Below are 26,051 nucleotides of genomic sequence, written 5' to 3'. Positions count from 1 at the left end.
TATAGTTATCATTTTTATTCACTTTTCTTAATGTAACACAAGTTAAAATACTGAGATTAAGTATTTTCTTCTTGAATTACAGTAAATAAGGCTAATGTTTTGTGTTTTATCTTGGGAAATTAAAGAAATTAAGTGTCTTCATACTACTCGGCATTTTTGTGAAATTTCATATTGCAGACAAAATACCATGCTATTAACTAATATCAACTGTTACTTTCAAAGAGCTTAAGGTTGTGAAATATGTCAGTTCTTTTTTTTTACCAGTAAATATGAGTAGGCATCTATTTTCAGTGTTCCAGGATCTGTCCAAAACAGTGTTTTATTATTCTATAAAGATAAAATAATTTTGAAAATGGAAGAAAGAAAGTATTGTCTTTATGACTTCTCAATATTTGAAAATTCAAGATATATTGGAGTCAGATTCCCTTTAGAAACATTTATAAACTGAGCATTAGGTATAGGTATTTATTTTTTAAATTGACTTCAAAGTGATTTCATAGAAACAGCTGAACTTGAACTTAACAAGACTTTTGCTTTTGCTGCTAGATTGTAAGAAGATAATGACAGAACAAGAAAACCCCAGATAGCAATGAGTAAGCTCCTTGAAGTTTTTCAAGATTTAATGAAGTTGCTTGTCATGCAAATATTATAGAACTCACCCAAATCACAAACACTTACCATATTCACTATCATAGAATATAATGAATTTCTGCCAGGCATATTCTGTGACCACTCTCAGGATAACGTCATTTAAGTAGACAGGTGGGCGAACAGAGAGAGTGTAGTCATCATTCCTGTTGCTCCTGGTGAGTCCACAGCCACTCCTTGGGGTCCCAGCTGTTGAGCGCTGTATGAAGAGGTGGGGGATATGCATGGCATCTGCCAGCGACTGGAGGGACCCTGCTGACGTGCAGCCAATGGAGCTGACCAGGGCCAAGATGCCTTGATTCATAAGTTCACAGGCTGCAAGAAAGCAGAGTAATATTCAAATGTCAATGGGTTTCATATAACTTCTCTTTTGGAGGAAGAGTGAAAAAAGCTTATGGAGTTATTACACAGCTATGGATTTTTTTTTATATGAACATTCTCCATGAAGAAATCCTATAATTACAGAGTGTTACCGGAATTCAGCTAAGGAACTCTGCCCTTATTAGCTATTTGACCTTGTGCAAATTACTTTCTTCTCTTAGTCTCAGTTTCATCATCTGCAAAGAGGGTAAAATAGCACGAATCTTGCAGGATTATTGCTAGGATTGGAGATAATTCAGTGTCTGTTATTTGCCTTGCGTATGATAGGCACTCAATTAGTAACAGCTATACTTTTATAATTAGCAATGTATAAATTCAGAGAAAAGACAATTCTTCATTGAGTATGTAATGCAAGGTTTCAAAAAGCAGATAATATGTAAATTGGTGAATGAATAAAAGGAAGATGAAAGGCCTAAGTAAGGAATTTCTGGCTACAGAAAACAGCCATTTTGGTATCTAAAAGTCTAATGACACTCTTTCTTATTAAACCGGAAAAATGAAAATGTTTTTTGTTCTTCTTGGCAGTCAGAAAATGCAAGGTCAAATCAAATACTGAGTTTCAACAATTATCTCATTCTGGTTTCTAGTTGAACAATTTCTAATCTTTATTATATGATTTATTATCTGTGTTTTAATTTCATTTTAACTATTCTGTCTATGCATATATGTTTACTTCAGAACATATTTAAAACTGGGTCAAATATAAATTATAAGTATTTATCAAGACATAACATATATAGAAAAAAAAGTTAATAAGTCTTGGAGCGCCTGGGTGGCTCAGTGGGTTAAAGCCTCTGCCTTCAGCTCAGGTCATGATCCCAGGACCCTGGGATTGAGCCCCGCATCGGGCTCTCTGCTCTGTAGGGAGCCTGCTTCCTCCTCTCTGTCTCTCTCTGCCTCTCTGCCTATTTGTGATCTCTGTCTGTCAAGTAAATAAATAAAATCTTTAAAAAAATAAAAAGTTAATAAGTCTTAATTTTCTTTCTCTTTTTTAAAAGTAATCTCCGTGGCCAATGTGGGACTTGAACTCACAACCCTGAGATCAAGGGTAGCATGCTCTATTGACAGAGCCAGCTAGGTTCCCCCTAATAAGTCTTAACTCTTAATAAGTCTTAATAAGAGTTAAGATATCTTAGTGATCTCATAATGCCAATCTCTGAAGGCAAGAGATTAGAAAGAAAATCAAAAGTAAATTCAGATGGAATCAAGATAAAATAAATTTTATTTCAGAAGGCCAGTTATTATGATTGGTCCAGGCATTATTCTAGATTTTAGGCATTACAGGTATAATATTCTCTCTCTCTATATATATATAATTATAATCTGTTTTGCAGAGGGTTTTTTGTTTTTTTTTAAAGAATCAAAAACAAAGTTACATGAGAAGTACCTCCATGTTATTAACTGGCCAGCTAATGAAGGCTGACAAAGGGCAAGCTTAGAAGTACTCTACAAATGACATGCATATAAACACCAAATAAATGGATTATGATTAATTTTAAGCCAATCAGTACATACAAAATAAATTAGTAATAATCAGGGAGGGACATTATTTTCAAGCGTAAGACAGGTTATACGATTTCAAATGCATTTGAAAGGTAGCGTCAGGGATGAATGCTTCTTAGGCCATAACTGGCTGAGGTTGAAGTTTCAGTAAAAATCATAGAACCTACTCATATTTGTGAATTCAACATTTATAAAAGCAATATGAACTTATAGTTATACTTTCAATGAATTTAGGCAAAAACACTGGTCAAAAGTTTGCCACTTCATAGTAGGAAATAAGACCATTACTGATTTATATAAGCAAATAGGAAATCACTTTTTAAAAAAGATTTTGTCTAAAAGTTTGGCTCATTTAGCATTTAAAATCAAAATATGGAGAATATCTTAAGCTATACAGAATTGAATTTCATGTTTAGATTACAGTAATTTAAAATGATCAAATAAATGTAACAGTTTACATAAATCTATCATAAGAGCTATAAAGTTTAAGTACAGAAGCTGAGATGAGAGAATTCAGTTTAAAGTATTACATGCTGTCACATATGAAAATCGCCTATTTTAATTTTCATATTTAAAAAGAAAAACTCTGGAGCCATATATAAATTGTTATTTATCATATAAATTTGCTTTAGTACATATTCTGTGATTTCTTCAAACCAGCTATGTTACTTCCTATTAACCTCTATTAGTAAGAACACAAACTAAGCAAGTACTAGAAACAATTGTTATTATTATATAAACAAATGTATTACTTTTATTAATATTTGGTATCATCTATCCTGTTACATATATAAGCAAGAATGACTGAAAAGTCTCTATAAAATCAAAATAAGAATCCTCAAAAATTACAATCAGAAAACCATGTAATATTAAACCTGAAAGGAAATTTAGAAATTAGGTAATCCAGGGCTGGAAAATCATCTTTAACTGCTATGCTATCTGTGACTGGGTTGGTAAGCTGGCATCCTGGAACACTAGTTTGAGAAAGATTTTGAGACTCAGAAAGATTACCAAAATCGTGGTGTTAGGTTTCTCATAGGAAGAGACTAGGAGAAGTAGTAGCCTGCAAGTTTTAGACATGTATCTTATTATAGTGCTCAACCTTCTGTTGTTCACAGTTGTCAAGAAAACATAGGGTACCTCCTTAAAATAAATAGAAGATCCAGGACTCTAACTCATCATCCAAAATGCTTTTCGCTATAGTAAGTGAATGATACTGGTAACCTTAAAATCTTGTGTGGTAAAGAAAAGATAGACAGGTCTTCATAGGCAAAAGTTCAATTGGAGATTGTCTATTGTCAAGTTTGGTAAAAAGAGGTTATCCACTAAGAAGAAAAGGAAGAGCCCATATGCCTAAAATGAATTGAAACTGCTTGACCCCAAACACAATGCTGGTTGGGCACATATACGAATAGGTCTACAAAGTAACCTATCAAGGAGATATTTGACACCTATTTTGCCCCATTTGCCCCATTTTACCAATGTAAAATGTTGGTTGAAGAAGAGAAGATACGTGTTTATATGCTCTGGAGGTTGACCCTTTATAGGGCCCTATATACAGATTATCATTAAAAAAAGAGATTATAACTCATGGCAGCAGAAGAGAAACTTGAGGAAATGAAGGGCTACACCAAAAACAGAAACAAAGATTAGTGAGGCAATCTACATTTTGCTACAAGAATTCCACATATTGACTGTTTGGAAACCACATTATTTAGACTTTTAGTTCCATACAATGCATTCTTCAGTTATTAGATAGTGTGAAACTGAATGTGCAAGACCAGAGTGTGTTTTTTATGGGTATCCACCACCTTTTTATAGTAAGAATCTAAAACAAAGACTTCTCAATAGCATATTTCTTTCCAACTATTATTTCAACTCCTGTGGTTTATTTATTTTACGTATATATGGACATACACACTTCCAAACATAGAGTATATTGAACCTCTTCCTGGTTTTGTGACTCCAGCTATCTGCGACTTTAAACTATTGAAGGTGTTTGAAGCCTGTACTAATTGCTGGACGTACCCCCTTTTCCCTCCCTCACTTCTTTCCTTCCTTTCCTCCTCCTCCACTCCCCACTGTTCTTCTTTTAATAGCAAGTACAATTAGCAACACTTTCACCCATTTGGGTCACTCAGCAGCTACGAAAATGAAGTTCTCTGTAGAAACGTGTAAATTTAAGTTAAATGATGTTTATGTACACTCTTTTTTTTTAATCTCTGAAACTAATCAGTTTGAGTCTTATTTTTCTTATTAAATAAAATGGGATTAAAAGTAAAATCTATAAAGGGTCTTGAAATCGGTTACTTATTACTGAATTCTTAAGAAGAACTCAGTGAATTTTTTTTGGAAAGCACCACCTTTTTGAATACATTTATTCTCGGTGATACGTTTTCTAACTCATTTGTATTGACCAATTTGTCCTGATATAACCTCTTTCAGTGATTTTAAATCACATCAGGACCTTAGCACATTCCATTCATACATTTGTTCTACAACAGACATTTATCAACTTTTAACCATGAGCCAGGAACTTCTTTGGAGATCAGAGAGTGCACAGACAGATTCCATCCTCCAAGATCTCCCAACTTATTCACCACAGTGTTTTCAAAATCTCTGAATTCTGTATCAGAATTCAAAGTGGAGATGTAAAAAAAAAACCAGATGACTAAGACTACTCCTAGAAGCCCTCCTTTATTCATCACAGGCTAGTGGTCATGTATTTGCATTATAATGTATTATCTGGGTAGTTCTGATGTGTGACCCTTTCAGGAAACATGAGTCTGGTGGACTGTAACTGCAATATTCCTTAATGTGATTGTTGCAGAACACCTAATATTTATTGACTTTCTCTTACTTTTTTTTAAACAGTGATATTGCTGACAATATGACCGTAACTGGGGAGTGGAATTTCCTTTTTCTAATTCTTTTAATTCACAAGTGGGGGCGAGGTATAAGAAAAGAAGTACACATGGGAATGCAAGTTGGTGCAACCACTCTGGAAAACAGCATGGAGTTTCCTCAAAATGTTGAAAATAGAACTGCCCTATGACCCAGCAATTGCACTACTGGGTATTTACCCTAAAGATACAAACGTAGTGATCCAAAGGGGCACGTGCACCCGAATGTTTATAGCAGCAATGTCCACAATAGCCAAACTATGGAAAGAACCTAGATGTCCATCAACAGATGAATGGATCAAGAAGATGTGGTATATATACACAATGGAATACGATGCAGCCATCAAAAGAAATGAAATCTTGCCATTTGCGACAACATGGATGGAACTAGAGCGTATCATGCTTAGCGAAATAAGTCAAGCAGAGAAAGACAACTATCATATGATCTCCCTGATATGAGGAAGTGGTGATGCAACATGGGGGCTCAAGTGGGTAGGAGAAGAATAAATGAAACAAGATGGGATTGGGAGGGAGACAAACCATAAGTGACTCTTAATCTCACAAAACAAACTGAGGGTTGCTGGGGGGAGGAGGGTTGGGAGAAGGGGGGGTGGGGTTATGAACATTGGGGAGGGTGTGTGCTTTGGTGAGTGCTGTGAAGTATGTAAACCTGGAGATTCACAGACCTGTACCCCTGGGGCTAAAAATACATGTTTATAAAAAATAAAAAATTAAAAAAAAAATTGACCTACTTCACATTAGCACCAACGGAAAAAAACAAAAAAGAAAAGAAGTACACAGAGTTAATAAGAGTTATTGTACCCCAAAAGGTGATCCTTGTTTCCATTTTATTTCTAATAATACACTAAGAAGTTTATTCTTGGAATGAGTCTTCACTCTTTCCAGTTCTTCCAATTCAAATACAGAGTACCAAATTTCCACCATTCTAAAATGTGTGTAGCTTCTGTATTTTATCATATCTGAAATCAGGGCCTGTTTTAAAATTGATCAATACATTTAATATGCTGGATTTTTTTTCTTGAAAAAAATCGCTAATCAATATTGAATGTTACAATCAGTGAACTCTTAGAAATGAGAAAATAAGGTAACCTTCCATGGCAGATGAGAAAGATTTGTATTCTTTCTACAAAAGAATTTAATTTAACTTCTTTTTTTCTCTTTAATTCATTAATGAGTCACAAGCCCAGTGTGGATAATTGCTTTCTTCTCTTTTTGAAGCACCAAAAAGCACCTGACATTTGCTTTCATACTTGTAAGAATATAGTAACACAAAACATTCAGCCTATACAGACATTTAACATTATTTGCAAATATGACTTTTAGCAACCATCTGAGAGGTGGCTATAAAAAAATAGAGTTTATTTGACACATCATCAAGTAGTTTGCCAAAAACATAATAATTTGGAACAAATTCTTCTAAATAAAGATGGTCTTTCTATATAAATAGTGTTACAAGGTCCAATTTAATCGTAATTATTTACTTAGGAATTGAAACTACAGGAAAAATATCATTTAATTATAATTAAAACATTAGGACTTCATTTCTTCTTTAAAGGAATATAAATGGCTAAAATGGTTGATTACCAGCCATCCAATGAGTTCAACTGGATAATTTTCAGTCGACTACCTTTTTATTCACTTAGAGCCAGCATGAATCTCTCATTTGTGATCTAAGCCTGACATGAACTAAACATTTAACCTAGCACCTATTATAAGTCATTGTATTTTTCCATATACATTTCATAACAACTCCATGCAGAAGAGCTATTATTATTGTCATTTTCAAGTAAGAAACTGGTTAAGTGAACTTGAATGCATTCTCCAAATTCACACAATTATTAAGTGGCAGAGTTGAGATTCACATCTAGGACAGACTTTAATCCTGGGCCACAGAGAACTAAAACTCAGTTTTCAAACACAAAGTCACATATAAAAAGGTGTGAGTCACTTAACTTACTATAAGATTCAGGATATTTCAGCCTCTTGGATGTAAAAGAGAAAACAATAATTATGATACCATTTTCTCTTTTTCTCTTTGTGTTTGGGATTAAGGCATTAATCTTATGTTTCAGCTCCAAATAGAAAGAGTAAATACAGAAAATTTAACAAGGGTGAAACAAACTATTAAGAAGAATTTACACAGTATTGAGTATAGTTTCAATCAATCCCTAATGTGATTCCTCTAACACCGATGTGATAAAAATGATAAAAATAATGACAAAATATTAAAAAAAATGAGAAAATATATCTATCTTTGTATAGTGGTTTGGATTTTATAAAGTGTTTTTATTTGTACTTGATTACTTTACCAGTACATGGCTATATTTGATAAAATCCCTATCCTCATTTATTTAACACTAATTTGAGGCTCATTCTTACATTTCCAGTAATCTTACATTTCCAGTAAGCAGTGGAGAGAGGGCTGGAATGTGGATTTTTATGTTTACTCTACAACCTTCCAACTACATATTTTAATAGGCTTCTATTTATGGAAATTCCAATTAGTCTCTTCCCTTTTAATGCCAGTAACAATTATGCAATGAACACACCTATGTATGTATATACATCTATATGTTACAAATATAAAATACACATACTGTATCAGGCAAGAGCCTGGTACTTAGGACGCAGGGTAGTCAAAAATAGGCCAATATACAATGGGAGAGGCAAAACATATTCAGATGAGTGTATAAATGATATCCTGAGTAGTTGCTAGGCCAACAAGGGTCATTATTCTGACAGCCCAAAACACTTTTCCTAAACTGGGGGTTGGGAAAGCCTTTTGTGCAGAAGTGAATCTGGAGCTGCATTCTGAAGGATAAGTAGGAACTAATTAGGCGAAGAGACGTTACTTTGATGGAAAAGGGTGAAGAAAATACTTCCAAACAGAAGAAAGAGAATGTGCAAAGATTCTGTGGCAGAAAGAGCATGCGCTACTGGAGGGCGTAAGAGCTAGGTTGCTGGAGTGCAGAGTGCATGCTAGAGAATGCAGGGGCGGTCCGGAAATAGGAACCCTGCCTGGGTTTGTTTGTATTGTGGTCATTTGAGGGAGAGCTTTACATATTTTCAGTACCAACCCCTTACCTGGTATTTGTATGTTAAATAACTGCCTTGACCTCTTCTTGTAATTTAAATGTATGCATAATTTATATAGCTCTTAATAAGTTTTAAAATGATTATGTAATCAGATGTGTCAGTATTTACTGTCAGATATATTTTCCTTCACCCATGTTTAAAAAGACTTTTCCCCACAGCCTCCAGACTTATGATTAGTTTATCTAAAACAACATTTTCCCTATCCTATACCCTGCAGCTGATCATCAGCTGATGAAAGATACAGTAATAAGAATTTAGGAAACTAGATGAGCACAGAATGTTGTTGTAGTTGATCCGGGTGATATCTGATCTTTATCTGCATAATCCCAGCCAGCGAAGTGTGAGGATTAAACATTATTGTGACAAGAATGATGATCTATATCATTCTATATGTTTGTCTTCAAAAGTTTTCCCATCATTTGATGGAAATTCTAGTTATTAAACTTATTATTCTTTTATAATATGGCACATCTTGGAATTAGAACTGATTCTTCCAAGATGAGTGACAGAATATTTAATGTACTCTAGCAAATTATATCTTGTAAAAGTAAGAGTAAGATCATGGTAGAAAAAGATAAGAGGATGTGTGTGTTTATGTTTGTCTAAGAGGAAGACAGAATGACAAAGCAAAAACAGAAATAAAATGCTCCTGAAATTACTGCCATTTACCCACAATATCAAAGCCAAAACTCAGAAGTCATCTTCAATTATTCCTCTCTCTTGGACTCCATACTCCTTCACATCAAACTTTGGTTGACTCATATTGTTAATTCCACCTCCTAAGTATTTCTCAAAACTATTCTCTTCTTGAAATAGTCACTGTCAGTCCTTTACTTCAATCTCTATCACTACTAAACCAATTACTGAAACCTGTCTCCCAGCTGGTATGATTTCCTAGTCGCCCCACGCCCCCCAGCTTAAACGTTCTCCAGTCTTCCACATTGTAAACGAGGATATCTATTTTTTAAAATTCTTATTATGTTATTTCTGTGTTTTAAAGGCCATTAATAAAATACTCAGACAATATTACAGAATGGTGGCACCAAAGAAAAATGACAATTCAATGTTAATATAGGATCCTGAATAAGATCCTGGAACAGGAAAAAAAAAAGGTATTACAGAAATTGGTGAAATTTGAATAAGGTTTATAGTTCAGTTAATGATATTGAATCAATGTTAACTGACTGTGCTTGATAATTATAGTATGGTTATGTAAGATACTAATATTAGGAGAAGTGGGGTGAGGAATATAAGGAAACTCTGCACTTTTTGCAATTGTTCTATAGATCTAAAACTACTTCAAAATTAGAAGTTGAAAACAGATAAAACTACCAATAACCTCCAACTTCTGCCAGAAAAAAGCCTAAACTCTCAGCGTGGCACACAAAACCTTAATGTCTTAGTCCCAGTCTTGTCTTTTCTTTTTCTTTTTCTTCTTTTTTTTTTTTTAAAGATTTTATTTATTTGACAGAGAGAGACACAGCAAGAGAGGAAATACAAGCAAGGGGAGTGGGAGAGGGAGAAGCAAAGTTCCCGCCAGGCAGGGAGCCTGATGAGGAACTCCTGTCCCAGGACTCTGGGATCATGACCTGAGCTGAAGGCAGATGCTTAACAACTGAGCCACCCAGGCGGCCCACCCAGCCTACATGTTCATGGTGACCTCCAGCTCCCATCCCTTGCCACCACAGCTTTCGCCATCCCACATGCTCTCTCACCACCATGCTATTTACACTTGCATTATATTATTTTGTCAATGGCCTAGTGCTTATACAAAGTATTATTTCTTGACATCTTAACAATACTGCTTCTTCTGGTTCCTGACTGTGGTATATACCTTCATTTAACATAGTCTGTTTAAAATTTAAAAAATTTTTAAACAGTATTTTGGAGTATTTGATGAATTCGGTTTTTCACTTCTCTTGTCGTCTTTATTACTAAGGATTTTATGTATGTATATTCTGTTGTAAATAGTACTTTTTAATTTTAATTTCCAATTTTTATCGCTAGAACATAGAAATACATCAGATTATTGCATATTGATTTTGTGTTATGAATCTCATTAAATGCACTTGTTAGTTCAAGTGTCCTTTTTTTGTAGATTCTATAGTATTGTCTACATAGACAATCACATCATTTTCAAAAGAAAAAAAGGCAGTTGCACCTCTTCCTTTCCAATCTGCATGACTTTTATTTTCTTTCATACCTTATAGCACTGTCTAGTACAGTACAATGCTGAATAGACATGATAAGAACAGCCAGCCTTCCCTTGTTCCTGATCTTAGAGAGAAAACATTCAATCTTTGACAATTAAGTATGACCAATCTGTACTTTTATTTTATTTTATTTTTTACCAGGTTGTATATGAAGTTGAGAAAGTTCCCTTCTATTCCTAGTTTGCTGATAGTTTTGTCAGGGATGGACACTGAATTTAGCCAAAGGTTTTCTGCATCTGTGGAAATGGTCACATGGATTTTTCTTCTTGGTCTTCTCATATGAAAATTTAATTGATTGTTTATGAATGTTAAAACGTCATTGCAAAGTTAATGCTACCCTCAGTAAATGAGTTGGAAGGCAGTCATATTTACTCAGTTTTCTGGAAGGGTCTGCACATAGTTAGTGTTACTTCTCCCTTAAGTCTTTGGTAGAACTCACCAGTCAGACTTTTTGGGCGTGGAATTTCAGCTGTGAGAAGGTTTTTAACTATAAAAACACTTTTATAAATAGAAACAAGGATATTTGGCTTATTTGAATTCTCTTGCGTGAACTTTGGTAGTTTGTATCCTCCAAGGAATTTGTCCCTTTCACATAAGTTGCCAAATTTATTGGCATACAGGTGCTTATGATAATCCCTTGTAATTCTTTTAATATCTGTAGAATCTGTAATGATGTTGCCTCTCACCTTGATACTGGTAATTTGTATCGTCTGTTGTTCCTAATCTGTCTGGTGAGAGGTGTATCAATTTCATTCACTTTCTCAAAGAAAGAGCTTTTGGTTTCATTGATATTTGTTACTGTTTTTTATGTTGTTAGTTTCCTATTTCATTGATTTCCACTCCGCTCTTTGTAATTTCCTTTCTTCTGCTTAATTTTAGTTTACTTCACTCTTATTTTTTTAAGGCAGAAGCTGTGATCATCAAATTTAGACCTTTATATTTTCTAATATACTCAGTCCTATAAATTCCCCTTTAAGTACTTTGCTTTAGTTTACTCTTTTTCTGCTAAACTTTACCTATTATTTATTTATGTTATTCACTTACCTGGCAGGCATAGTTAACCATAGTTATTTTTGTAGTTTTTGTTTGATAGTTCCAACATCTGGGATACAGCTCATTCTATTTTTGTCATGTTTTAAAAAACGATATTTTTCTTGCATTTTTGTGTGTGTCTCGTTATTTTAGATGGACTGTTGGCTAGCAAAGATTGAGGTAAATAGAATACATTGGTTCATTTCTCCTCCTATCAGGCTGCCAGCGTGTGGGTGAGTTAATCTAGTCGGGAACTGATCTGGATATGCGGTGCCTTTGTTGTTGACATCACTATGTGCAAGGCACCATAAGCTTCAAACTCCTCTCACAGCAGGTTGCTGTTACTTTGTATTGAGAATGGGGCCTGGGTTCCCAGATTTTCTTCAGTGTTCCGCACCTCCCTTTGCTTTCGAAGGCTCCTTCTCAAACATACCGCAGTGGAATCCCTTGTGTCCTGGACCCAGCCCCTGTGGTAGACAGCAGTAAGTTTTTGCTGGCCTGGTCCACCGGCAGCCTCAGCCTCAGCCAGCCCTTGTGAAGCTGGCCTTGAAGGTAGACCTTCCCCAATGTTGCTGCCCCACATTTCTGATAGATAAGCACTACTTTTTAACTTTGATAGTGGGTCAAGAGAGAGTTTTCCGCTTCTCTGAATGAGCAGACCTCGAATATCTGCTTGATATTTGTAAAAGATCCTGGATCCAAGATATTTTTTATGGGTAGAGAGGTGGCAAGCTTCTGCTTTGACCAGTACACCAACAGCAATGGATCATAGTAAGCACCCCCATTTTTGTTTTTTGGTTTTCTTTTTGTCTTTTACTCAACACCTTAAGACGTTTCCTTTGTTGGTGATAAAGGCTAGATAAGTGACAGAGATACTGTACACGCTTCCTTACAGCCAGCCAGCTAGCCTACAGCCTGCCTTCACCACTGAGGGGAGCTGTATCTGATATTGTGCTGACCCCAACTTTCTTACTAGCACTCAATGGAGGGTCATGGCAATAATTTATAAGTGAGTTTGAACTGCCCCTTGTGTCTGGAATCCCCAGATATTCTAAACACAGTAGTTCACATGTGGCTTCTACAAATTCATAAAAATTCTAAGTCATTTCCCTCAGCCTGTGTGGAAGGTAATAAACTCTTGCCTATATTTTGTCAAAGTCCAGACTGTTTTTGTGTTTTGCTTGTCCTTGAAGAAGCTTGCCCCTCCTTAAATTTTGGTTTCTTTGGTTACTTTGAGAAATGTTGTGGCATGAAAAAAAAGTTATGATTTTGAGGAATATTTCACTTTTCCTTTTTTCCTTCATTTTTATGGTGGGAACAACTATTTTTTGCACCTTTTTACATTGCAAGCAGAAGTGAAATGTCCAATCACTCTTTGATCATTCTGATAACATTCTGTAAGTGCCTACAACATGACCATTACCTCTTTACACGGCCGTCTTCTGGATTAAACACTACCTTCTCCAGTGCTGTGTTTCTAAATATCACCATGAATGATTTTACTTAGTTTACTGATATTTTATTTCTTGATAGTAATGTCATTCAGGCACACACATTATAAGAAGAGAACTCATTCTCCATGGGAGCTTTCTTATCATGGTTGGTAGGCCTTCTCTAAGCTTCTACTGGCCATAATTCTGATGTAAACTATTGCCTTCAGCCTTGCTCTGTCTACATTAGCCACAATAGTCTCATTTTCCCACGCACCCTCTTTTCTCTGTATTCCTTCTGCCTGGGTACTTTTGACCCATACATACCTTCATCCTGTTCCCTCATGCTAGTTTTCTGCCCTTACAGCCCCTCATTTTATATATCCCTGTTACTATCTCATGACCTACTTTATTTTTTCTTTAACATTTATAATTATCTGACTTGATGTTATATATGTTTGTTTCTTTAATTTTACTCTTTCTTCCCCCAGTAAAATAGAAACTACATCAGAGCAGGAATTTTGTCCATTTTATTCAATGCTTTATACCTAAAACCTAGAACAGACACCGATCTATTGTAGGCATTCAATGAATATACACTGAATCAATGAATAATTGAATAAACATTATAGCTGTTTTCTCCAAAGCGGATGTGGTGGAAGATAGTTTAGGTACACTACAAATGGTCTTTCAGCCTTAGTAGTTCATTTCAATGTTACTCACAGTTTACCTATTTCTCAGAAACCGTTTACTCCTGCTGATAAAGAAGAATCCTATATGGTGTTGACAATGGTAAGATGGGCAAAGTGAGAAGAACTGTCCTTCATAACAGAAATATTTTAGCATTTTCGGTGTGTACTATCTAGAAATACCGATACTCCTTTGTGATAGGACTAGCATATATAAGCTCCATGAAAGCAGAGATGTTTTGCATCTTTTTTTTTTTTTTTAAAGATTTTATTTGACAGAGAAAGACAGCCAGAGAGGGAACACAAGCAAGGTGAGTGGGAGAGGGAGAAGCAGGCTCCCTGCTGCGCAGGGACCCCGATATGGGACTCGATCTCGGGACTCTGGGATCATGACCCCAGCCAAAGGCAGAGGCTTAACCTACTGAACCACCTAGGCACCCCTATTGTGCATCTTTTTTAAACTCAGATGTTCTTGGCATGTAGGAGAACTCAGTAAATATTTCTTAAAAGCATGAAGATGATAGTACATGTAATAGATTAGAACATTTAATTTGTCTTCAGAAATGATATTTTTCAGGGATTCTTTTCCAGTGGTAATATATCAAATGCAGTCCTTTACCTCTTTAGTCTGTAAATATTCATTTTGAAAGTGCCTAAAATTTTATTTGATTAAAATCATCTTTTAATACTATGTATGTTTTAGATAATTTTAAACTAAGCGGAAGCATTCGTTTTGGTTTTTAAATGAACTAAAATGGCTACTTCTATAATTTATTACAGCAAGCATTAAAACTCATATGATTTTTCTAATGTAGTATTTTCCAATTCATTGTAAAATAATTTAATTTTTTTCTCAATCTTTCATCTGTGATTTCATTTTGATCTGATTAAGACATATGGTCGGCAGCAGAAGCTAGATCATAGTTACCCATTTGTGAATCGATCACCACTATCACAATTTATGGATAATCACATTTCACTTAGCATAAAATGCACTTGGATTTATTCTTTGCCAGGAAGTAATCTTTTACCATCTGCAGTTTGTTATTATATTCTAATTTCACTAATAATGCCTTTCAACATAGTATCAGAAGCATTTCTATTTCTGGGGGAAAAAACTGTCTACATACTTTACAGAGCTATGGAACAGTGCATAAGGTCAGAAACACTATTTAATAGTTAGCTTGGCCACTGCTCGCAGCAATTATGAAGTGAAAGGAGATAATTCCTGAAAAGTACAGCATAAGTCACGTGGACTCCTTTCTCTTCTATGTTTTTTTAAGCAGCACTATGCAAGCTGTTGAAAAGGCCTGCATTTAAATCTCTGACACTAATTCTCTTTGTGTACAATTCACTTAAACGTACAAAGATAATGTTTCTTCCAACAAAAGACATAAAATTGAAACAGGCTGACATGACAAACTTTCAACCATTGACACCAGCATGGGGAAAAAAAAAAAAAAAAAAAAGAGAGAGAGAAGAAAACAACAATAACCAAAACATCCCAACCAACCAAGCCTCCCCTACTCCTGCTATTGCCTAGGAACTGTTGCTTTCAGAGAAAAAGCATGGGGAAATGTGTTGGCTTATAATAAAGAGCTAGGTTGTATGTGAGGAATCCTGATTTGTTAGTCTTGGTTCAGATGTGAATCATTGTTGGGCCTTGGGAAAGAATCATTTTCTTTCTTCGGGTTTCAGTTTCTTCATGTATTAGAGATGGTTATTAGACTAGATGGTTTCCTGGGAGACACCATACCAACATTCTCTCTTATTTCCATTATTGACCAGTCTCTCCTCTAGTTGGCACATTCTAACATAATTGTTTACATTTTGACCTAGAAATAGAAATAGTTTTTCTATTTTTTTAAATGTCTTTATATACTACTGTTTTGATTCATTATAAGGACATTTTTATTTTCCTGTTTTCATGTGGGGTTAGGCGCCACTGGTGAATTAGTATACTCTTGCAAGTATACAATGAAAGGAGTACGATGGATTTTGTCTATAGTATGGGTGTTTTAAAGTGTCCTGGTATTTTGGATTTTTTGTTTTGTTTTTTTTGTTTTGTTTTTCTACTGTGTAAGGGTTTATGACCCTTTCAAAGAGAAATTTATTTTTTTGTAATGAAACTTTTTTTTCTAATGTACAATGTAAATGATATATATATAAATCGATATAAATATCTATATATATCACTAAACTGATCGCCGTTTCTTCCATCTCTAGCTCCCCAAAAAAGGAGAATCTGATTACTGATAATTTTCCTTTTCTTTTCCTTTTCTTATTTTTTTAAAGAGAAAGACAAAAAAATTAGGATCCATGTGGATTACTATCAAAGAAGCAACCTCTGGAAACAATATTTCTTATGGTAACATTTTTTTCACTAGTCTTTCTGTGAAACCCTGCTATGTTTTATAGCTCATAACACCTTCTGTGTCATACAGCCCTGAATCTTCCCATAAATGATATCCATGAAAATTGTTTTAATGCGAGTTAGATGCTTCAGTTACAAAGAATTAATTAATTAGTTAATTAATTCTCTTTGTGTACAATTCACTTAATTGGAGTTGGGTAAATTGGAAGGGGAGGTGAATCATCAGAGACTATGGACTCTGAAAAACAATCTGAGGGGATTGAAGTGGCGGGGGTGTGGGAGGTTGGGGTACCAGGTGGTGGGTATTATAGAGGGCATGGATTGCATGGAGCACTGGGTGTGGTGAAAAAATAATGAATACTGTTTTTCTGAAAATAAATAAATTGAAAAAATTTACAGAAAAAAAAGAGATCACTGAAGAGCTAACAGAACTTTAATTTCAAAAAATGTATACTATCACTAGATTCTCAGGCAACCTCATTGAGAACAGTCAATTTATAGTATAGCAATCAGAGAATGGCTTGCTGTAGTGTTAGCGTAAGAGAAGAAATTTTAGAAAGTACTAGGAATTAGAAATGGCATAGAAGAGCAGTCATTTATGTGTCAAGCAGAGAGAACTGTTGATTAAGTAACAATTTTTCTAGACACATGTTTACCCTAGAGTAGTGATTACAATCACTCTCAGCCTCTTCAGATATTGGCCTGTTTACTGAGTGAGGACTTAATAGTAATGAGACAAAAGAAATGTAGTAAAGTTACTATGTTACTCTTCTCTCTATATCTTGATACTACTGCACATTGATTTTCTGTAGCATTTATAATACAGAGAGAGAAAGCCACAGAGGGAGGGAGGGAAAAATGGAGGCAGGGAGAGAGAGAAAAAAAAGATGGAGAAAGAACAAATACCATTTTAAAGATGTTTAGGACAGAATAAAATCTAAACTCCAGTGCATTGATTGAATGTGTGTGCTCTGAAATTAGAGTATCTGGATTTTCATTCCAGTTCTTATGCTTTTTAGCTGTATGACCTCAGGAAAGTTATTTAACTTGTATGGGTCTTATTTCCTCACCACTAAAGAGGAAATGATACTAATATACACCACTGAAGATTTTTATAGAATTAAATGAGTTAATACATTTTAGGGCAGTGCCCAACACACAGTTAGTGTTCAATAAATATTACCCAGTGCTTTTAAATTTGTATTTTTAACACAATAAGCTTCAGGGAGGGAGGTTCTGTATTAGTATATTAAGTATGGCAGATTGGATACAGATAGACAGGAGCTTAAAAAAAAAACAAAGAAAATGAATTATTAAAGTAGTAGAGAAAATTTTGAATCACTATGCATGCAATGAATGAATGCTAGATACCTATTATGTGCAAATCTGTGTTTGATGCTATAATTCAAGCAAATTATGGATTCCATAAAAATTTCTTCTTGCATCTCAAGCTATAGTTATGAATTTTAGACATTTATTCTCAAAATGTTCATATTTTATATTTCTCACATGTCTTCTTTTACTAGAGTTTTCTGAAGAAGATCAAGCTAATTTTTCAAGCTGGGGATGCCTTAGAGCCTCATGTAAGTTATGCCTGGGAGTGATTAACCACAAATAGTCACCTCTTTGGGCCCCTCCATAAATGCAATCACAGGAATCAGCTAAAATAATTAAAGCTATCAGCTTGAAATGTTCTCTCAGTGTGAGTAAATAAACTTGTACAAACTGTCTATGTCCAAGTGACATCTTGCTAAGACAGTGTGATTGCACTTAAAAGAAACCAATGTCAAGGAGCCACAGTGACAGCTGTTTTTTTTTTAAATCAGATTTTAAATGAGATCTTCTTTAAACCTAATCTCATGTTTATACTGTTTTACTATTTTCCCCTAGTAATATCATCTTTCTTTTTTAAAAAAAATTATTTAACAGCTAGTTAACATACAGAGTAATATTAGTTTTGGTGATTCAACACTTCCACACATCACCCTGTGCTCATCACAAGTGCGCTCCTTCATCCTCACCACATATTTTAAAACTAATTTCAGATTTTCTCATGATTCTGAAAAATCACTGGGTTCTTTCTGCATTCATCACTCAAGTTAAAAATGCAAATAAAATTTACTATTATTATCTCAAAATATCTTTAAAAAAATTATCACATTTTCCTTTCCCATATCTCTCCCTTTTCACTTTGTATTGAAAAACACAAATATGTGATAATCTATGTCTTATTTGATTATCATTCTTAAAATGTTACATTAGCTTTGGGGATTATCACTTCCATCTATAATACAGGGAACAAAATGATTTGCCAAATCTACGACAAAAATGAGTAGCAAAATCAACTTGGAATAAGCTTATTCTTCCATTAATTCATTATAGAAATTCTTAAAACAATGATAACTAGACTAAAAATAAGCTTAACTTAAAAGTATGTTAATGTATTTAGAAGAGCGACACTAAAGACTTGGAGATACAGTAGAAAATGACTGGAAAATGATGTTGAAATAAAATCCTTTCAAGCTTTGAATGTGATGAACAAAAATCTTTGGTTCAGAGAAGAAAGGTCTGGAAGTCTGGAGAGACCCAATTTTTACTTAGTGATTCTCCAGGGTACCTTCTACCTTGATCCAACTACTGTAGTCTCAGCTACTCCATCCAGGTTCTGTATTTGTAGTCAGAGATACTGGACTTGGAAGGAAGAGCTTAGAATAATGCAGTTGGGTGTGTAAAGAGAAATGTAATAAATCATAGTGCTCCGAGCTCTTGAATTTAACTAGCATAAGCCTTGGCAAGGAACTAGTGAATGCATATATAAAATCAGCTTACATTTATTTTAAATTATAATGTTATCATAATGAAATTATGAAATTTTTGTACATTTCCAAAGCCCAAATATTATAGTGGCATATTACTATTTCAAAGTAGAAAAAGAAAATGCATAGAGAAAAATTACAAAGAAAGATGTAATTTTGGTCTACAATGATTTTATTATAAATATGTTCTTTTAGAATAAACAAATATTGCATTCAAGAAGGGGGTGGGATTATGGACATTGGGGAGGGTATGTGATTTGGTGAGTGCTGTGAAGTGTGTAAACCTGGTGATTCACAGACCTGTACCCCTGGGGATAAAAATATATGTTTATAAAAAATAAAAAATTAAAAAAAAAAAAAAAAAAAAAAAAAAAAGACTATTTATCTGCAAACTTGTTCTAAAGTAATAAAGGAAGAGAAAAGGAACCAGGAACCACTCAGAAATAGAGATAAGTAGCAAAGACACTTGCACGCCATGCTAAGCGCCTTTTCCCCAGAAGTAACAGAAGAAAGATGTAATTTTGATTTTATTCTCTTTAAGCAGTGATGGGAATAATATGAGAGGAAAAAAATATATAAATGAGTAGTATTAAACTATTTTAATATTATAATAGTTATATTATCCTATTATACACAGTATACTGTTCTACTTAATATATTAAATATGCTATATTTTTGTATGTCACATATTATTTGTGTTATTTATTAAACACATACATACATATATTACTTATATTATTTAATCTTCTGATATTGTGGGACACATAGAAAAAATAATTCAATTTAATTTAAGCAAATATGTATTAAGAAGCTATACCATGGGCTTTTTTAATAAAATGCAATTGTTACATTTAAAAATTTTACAAAGGGAAAAATGCAGCCTGGGTATATAATTTCCTAAATAAAATCCTTAAGTTTTAGTTTATTCATCTGCAAAATGGAGGTACTATTAACTCATTTACAAGTGGGAAAGAGTAAAATTTTTGAGAAATGCAAGCCGCTATTGCAGCTATTAAAAGATAGTTATTCGTTGGTTTCAGAAATGCACAGCTGTACAATATAAAATTGTGTTTATTTTCAAACAGGAAAAAAGTTTTTAGAAAAATGAACATTTTTATCTATGGTTTTCACAATTGTTTTCACAATGGAAAACCATTAGCCATATCGTAGTCATCTATCAAGATCATTCTTGTATGTTTCACTCTATAAATTTGAATATATTAGTGTTTAAATTCTCTATTTGGGTAGAAAACGAGATTTGTTCATTAGGAGTTAAGAGAAATTACAGATTTGTTGTTCTGAGTAAATAGTCCTAAAGTTTATTGTAAACCTTGATTGGTATTAAGTATTTATCTCCTGCACATAATTCCCTATGAAATATCTATTAAGGATTAGGCTAAAGTGGGTCAAATTGTGCACTAAAATTGAATCCTTAATTTACAAACTTATTTATCAAATGTGAGTTAATATATATATATATACCTCTTGGTGTCAATCTCTTTTAATTAAGATTAAAATGAGTTCATAATTCTAAATCACAAATTCTTCTCACATATTGAATTTTATTGTAGCACTATTTTTTTTTCTATTTCTCCTGTCATAAAATGAAACTTTTCTTTTTCCAAGTGAAAGGACTATCAAAATGCCAAAACATCACTGCTGACAGATAAGAGCTTTGAAACACAATGCAGTTATCTCACTACAGTAACACTGGGGTTTGTTCATTTTGAATAGTAATGTCTTCAACATGATTGATAATGTTGTATTAGGAGAAACTCTTTTCCAGCAACCTGTTTCATTGATAGATACATGGAATTTTAATATGCCCTTTTAAAGATAGTGATGATCTCCATGTGAATAAAGTATGTCAGAAACAGCCACTCTATTAATATATAGCACTGACATGGAAATGACCTCCTTTTCTGAATAAGGAAAACATTTTTATACAGTCAAGTCTGTGTTTGTTTTCTTGAAAGAATCCAAAGTTATTAAATTGACTCTAACACTACCTAAAAGTTTGTTTAAAAATATTCATAATGGACATACATAAATTTCTATTAAAAAAAAAAAAAGAATAATCTCTCTTTTTGGTCCTGAAGTGAGTTTGACAGATTGCAGTTGCACTCTGAAGAATATGAATGAAGTGATTAGAACAATGAGTAAAATATCAGGAGGAATTAGACTCAAAGAAGAGATGTGATGTTTGGGTTTTGATTGTGTTCACATCAGAGGGACTAGACCTACTGGCAAGCATCTCATATTTATCTCTAATTCTGATCTTTGGTAAATATGTTAACAGCTATTTTCAGCTTCTAGCCAGGACATTATACAAGAGGTAGAAATACATTTTTTAGGTCTGTGTATGGTTCTAAGGATAACTTCATCTACAATTGGTAGACTACTTCTTCTCTTTTTTTTTCCTTCCTTCCCTTTGTTTAGCTTCAGTAAATATAAAAAAAAAATGAATGAAAAGAAAACAATAATCACTCCAATTTCGACTATTAGTTCAACAGTCATATAATCATATTGCCAAATTGAAGGTAGGATGTATTTTACATTTATGTATGTATGATTTAGATATTATATTAATGAAAAATCCATATTCCTAAACCCTATTTTAGAAAGAAAAATACTGGACTTCTAGTTTCTGCATGAAAGTTCTATATGAAAATTAAAAAGTAGTCCTGGATTTCTGGTTTTTGCATGAAAGTAGCTTTGAAGTCACCATGCTATTCTAACTAGGAGTAAAAAACTAAAGAGAATGAAAACCTAGCAACTCCTCTAGGAGCCATAAGACAGTTAGACACAGGGCAACATGCTGCCTCCAATGTTGCATAGAAAAACAAGCGAATACAGATCATCAAGGCTCACCTATCTTATCAGAGCAGAGACTCACAAATGGCAACACCAGGAACCAGTACCAGGGTAGGAAAAATTGAACTGTCATTGATAAATTGCTAGAGGCTCAATGCAGCCAACTCTGAGAGTTAAAAATTTCAGGGAGACCCTGTTATAGAGGGGCTTCCATAATATTGTAAGATTTATTTTCAGGAGCTTGACTATTCTCCCCACTGTTAACATCAGAGAAAAATCTCTTTTAGCTGTTGACAGAGAGAAGAGAGAAAGAACCATTTTGAAATACACGAAACATCCTGTTCTTAAGGAAGCCTGCCATTAGGGGAAACTACTCACTAGGGTCTAATTTGTTGGGGTATTAGCAAAACCTAACTTCGTCCGGGAAGAAAAATACTGAATTCCAGACATCTTAGCCATCGTGTTCCATCTAAGTAGGAGAGAAAAACAAAAACAAAACAAACATTAAAACAAACACTTGTGAAGTTTCCAGACCAGAGGTATAGGCTCACTAAAAGACTGAGACCTAATCATAGAACTATGGAACCATAGAACTCTCCTCTTTCCACACAACCCCTACATTACTATTGGTCTACTGATAGCAGTTCATTTTACCCAGTATATCATGTTTGGTTATCGATGAAAAAATGATAAGGCATACCAAAAGGCAAAAAACATACTTTGGAGACAAAAAGTAAGTATTAAAACCAGTCATGGCAGGTATGTTAGAATTATTAGGCCAGGAATTTAAAACTATGATTAACATGCTAAGAGCTCTAACAGATAAAATAGACTGTAAAAACAGATGGGCAATGCAAGCAGAGATGCAGATTCTAAGAATCAAAATGAAATGCTAGAGATAAAAGAACAAAACTAAGCAAACAAAACAGTAGCCGCAATGGAGAATGCCTTTGATGGGCTTATCAGTAGATTGGACGTGCCTGCGGAGAGATGTCTAAGCTGGAGGATGTATGTGTAGAATCAGAAAACCAAAAAGCAAGAAGAAAAACTGAAAACAAAACATAATGATATGTCCAGGGACTGTAGGACAACTACAGAGGGTGTAACGTAAGTGCAATGAGAATACTCTAAAAGGAAGAAGGAAAAAATATAAAGAGAATATTTGAAATGATAATAACTGAGAATTTCCCCCAAACTAATGTCAGACCCCAAATAAGAGATCCAGTAAGCTCAGAGAACACCAAAGAGCATAAATGACAAAGACATCTGGACATTTAATTTTCAAATTACAAAAATCGAATACAAAGAAAAAAAATTCTGAGAGGAGTCAGAGGGGGAAATTACCTTAACCTATTGAGGAACAAAGATAAGAATTACATCTGGCTTATCAGAAATGATGCAAACCAGAAAAGAATAGAGTATTTAAAGTATTGTGAGGAAAAACAAACAAACAAACAACAACAAAAAAAAACCTGCCAGCCATAAATTCCGTACCCTGAGACATTATCCTTCAAAGTGAAGAAGAAATAGACTTTAACAGATCATCAAAAATTGAGAGAATTTATTGGCAGTACTCCTGTCTAACAAGAAATGCAAAAATAAGTTCTTCAGAGAATAAGAAAATGATATACATCAGAAACTCAATTCTATATATATATATATATATATATAAAAAGGAAAAGAATCAAAACCAAAATGAGTGAAAGGAAAATTTAAAAAGAAAACCTTTATTTTTCTTATTCTTAATTGCTCTAAGACATAAGTTTTTTTTTTCAAAATAATAATAGTATTTGATCATGTGTGCTTATGTATGTATCTTACATGTGTATGTGTGTCTACACATATATATGCTCATGAATGCCTATAAAGGAGTAAAATCATTGGCAGTAATGATATAAGGGACAGGAGGAAGGACAAAGGATTATTTTGGTATTTTAAAGAATTCACACAGTACACCATGTAGTGGTACAGTGTTATTTAAAGTTAACTTGGATTAGTCATTTATGGATATTATAAACTCTAGGGCAGCCACTGAAAAAAGTAAAATAAATAAATAAATAAAACTTACTGCTAAAAGAGGAAAGAAAATGTAAATAAATAAAATGCTCAGTGAAAACCACAAAAGGCAAAAAAAGAAAAAAAATAAAAAAAGAAAGAAAAGAAAAAGGAAAAGCTGGAACTAAGGACAAGGGTAGCAAATAGAAAACAGAACAAATATGGTAGATAGCAATCCAACTATATCAATAGTCACTTTGAATTTCAGTGGTTTAGGATCACCAATGAAAAGAAAGAGACTGTCAAAGTGTATCAAAAACACTGCCCAGGAAACTCACTTTATTTTTTATGTTTTTAAAAATTTATTTATTTGAGAGAGACAGCATGAGTGGAAGTGGCAGAGGGAGAGGGAGTGAGAATCTGAAGCTGACTTCATGCTGTGTGAAGTCCATTGCAGGCTCAGAGATCATGCAGGCTCACTGATCAAGATCAATACCGGATTATGGACATTGGGGAGGGTATGTGCTTTGGTGAGTGCTGTGAAGTGTGTAAGCCTGGTGATTCACAGACCTGTACCCCTGGGGATAAAAATATGTTTATAAAAAATAAAAAATTAAAAATTAAAAAAAAAAAAGATCAATACCGGAGCCGAAATCAAGAGTCAGCTGCCTAACTAACTGCGCCACTCAGGAGCCCCAGAGATTCACTTTAAATATAGTCACATACAGATTAAAAGTAAATGGGGACAATTATGCCATGCTAACACCAGTTGAAAGAAAGCAGGACTAGTTATATTAGTTTTAAACAGAGCGGGCTTTAAAGTAAAGAAAACTTCAAGGGTAAAGGGTATTACATAACAGTAAAGGGGTCATAATAACCCTTACTGTATATGTATCTAGCAACAGAATGCCAAATTGTATGAGGCAAAAACTGATCAAACTACAAGAAACAGGTGAATGCACTAGCATAGTTGGAGACTTCAATACCCCTCTCTCAGAAATGGACGGATCCATCAGGAAGAAAATCATTAATAGAGTTGAACCCAATAACACTATCAATCAAATGGATACAACTGGCATCTGCACGCTACTTCATACAACAACAGCACAATACACATTCTTCTCAAGCTCACACAGAATATTCACAAAGATAGACCACATTCTGGGCTGCAAAACACATCTTAACAAATTTAAAAGAATAAGATTTATACAGTTTTGCTCTCAGACCACAATGGAATTAAATGAGAAATCAATAACAGAAAGATAACTGGAAAATCTTCAAACACATGGAGATTAAACAATATACTTCTAATTAGCATGAAGGTCAAAGAAAAAATCTGAAGAAAATTTTTTTAAAAATATTCAACTGAATTAAAATAAAAATTAGGTGTCTGGGTGGCTCAGTTGGTTGGGCGAGTGCCTTTGGCTCAGATCATGATCCTGGAGTCTGGGATTGAGCCCCACATCAGGCTCCCTGCTGAGCCGGGAGTCTGTTGATCCCTCTGCCCCTCACCTCTCTCCTGCTCTCTCTCTCTCTCTCTCTCATTCTTTCTGTCTCTCAAATAAATCAATAAAATTTTTAAAAAAGAAAAGAAAAGAGAAGAAAAATGTAACATCAAAATCTGTTAGATGGAATGAAAATAGTGTTTAGAGGAAAATTTGTAGCACTGAATATATATATTAGAAAAGAAGAGGGATCTAAAATCAATAATCTAAGTTTCCTTACAAACTTTCTTTCTCAGTGTGGTATCAAAGTATCTAAAAAGCTTTACAAATTATAGGTGCTTAGCTGTTACTTCAAAACCAAAATATGCTTCAGTGTAGAGAAAGTTACTCTCAGAAGTTGCATCTGACAGGTTGGGAGACAGGTTATTCCAGAGAGGATGGCTATCCCTGTGCCTAGTTTTTGCTTTGTATCCATTACCAGTCATTAGCAAAGATGGGTGTTGAGTATTATTTGTGAGTTGGTAAGTATGCTTGGACAATTCAGCCCTCGTGGTATAAGCAGTTCCCCAAATCCTTCACTCTCTTCCTTACCATCCATACCATTAATACCACAAAACCCATCAATGGAATTTCTGGAGATTATTTCCTTGTCCATTGATGTGATTTCCTATAACCAACAGAATACTGATAG

At 34.1% G+C, this 26,051-nt stretch overlaps 1 protein-coding gene across 2 annotated transcripts in view; it reads right to left on the bottom strand.

Annotated features, from left to right (window-relative positions):
- GRID2 (glutamate ionotropic receptor delta type subunit 2) overlaps positions 1–26,051 on the bottom strand; it is a 1,483,500-nt gene that overhangs the window by 694,240 nt on the left and 763,209 nt on the right. For both annotated transcript variants that reach the window (XM_004756063.3, XM_004756062.2), the window contains exon 3: positions 679–963. In XM_004756063.3, the coding sequence (XP_004756120.1) occupies positions 679–963 (285 nt within the window). The remainder of the gene's footprint in view (positions 1–678; positions 964–26,051) is intronic.

Source organism: Mustela putorius, unplaced genomic scaffold (genome assembly GCF_011764305.1).
Source record: "Mustela putorius furo isolate JIRA1106 unplaced genomic scaffold, ASM1176430v1.1 tig00003871_pilon_pilon_pilon, whole genome shotgun sequence".
Classification (NCBI taxonomy): domain Eukaryota; kingdom Metazoa; phylum Chordata; class Mammalia; order Carnivora; family Mustelidae; genus Mustela; species Mustela putorius.
The sequence above is the reverse complement of the archived record's forward strand: the minus strand, read 5'-3'. Positions and strand labels throughout refer to the sequence as shown.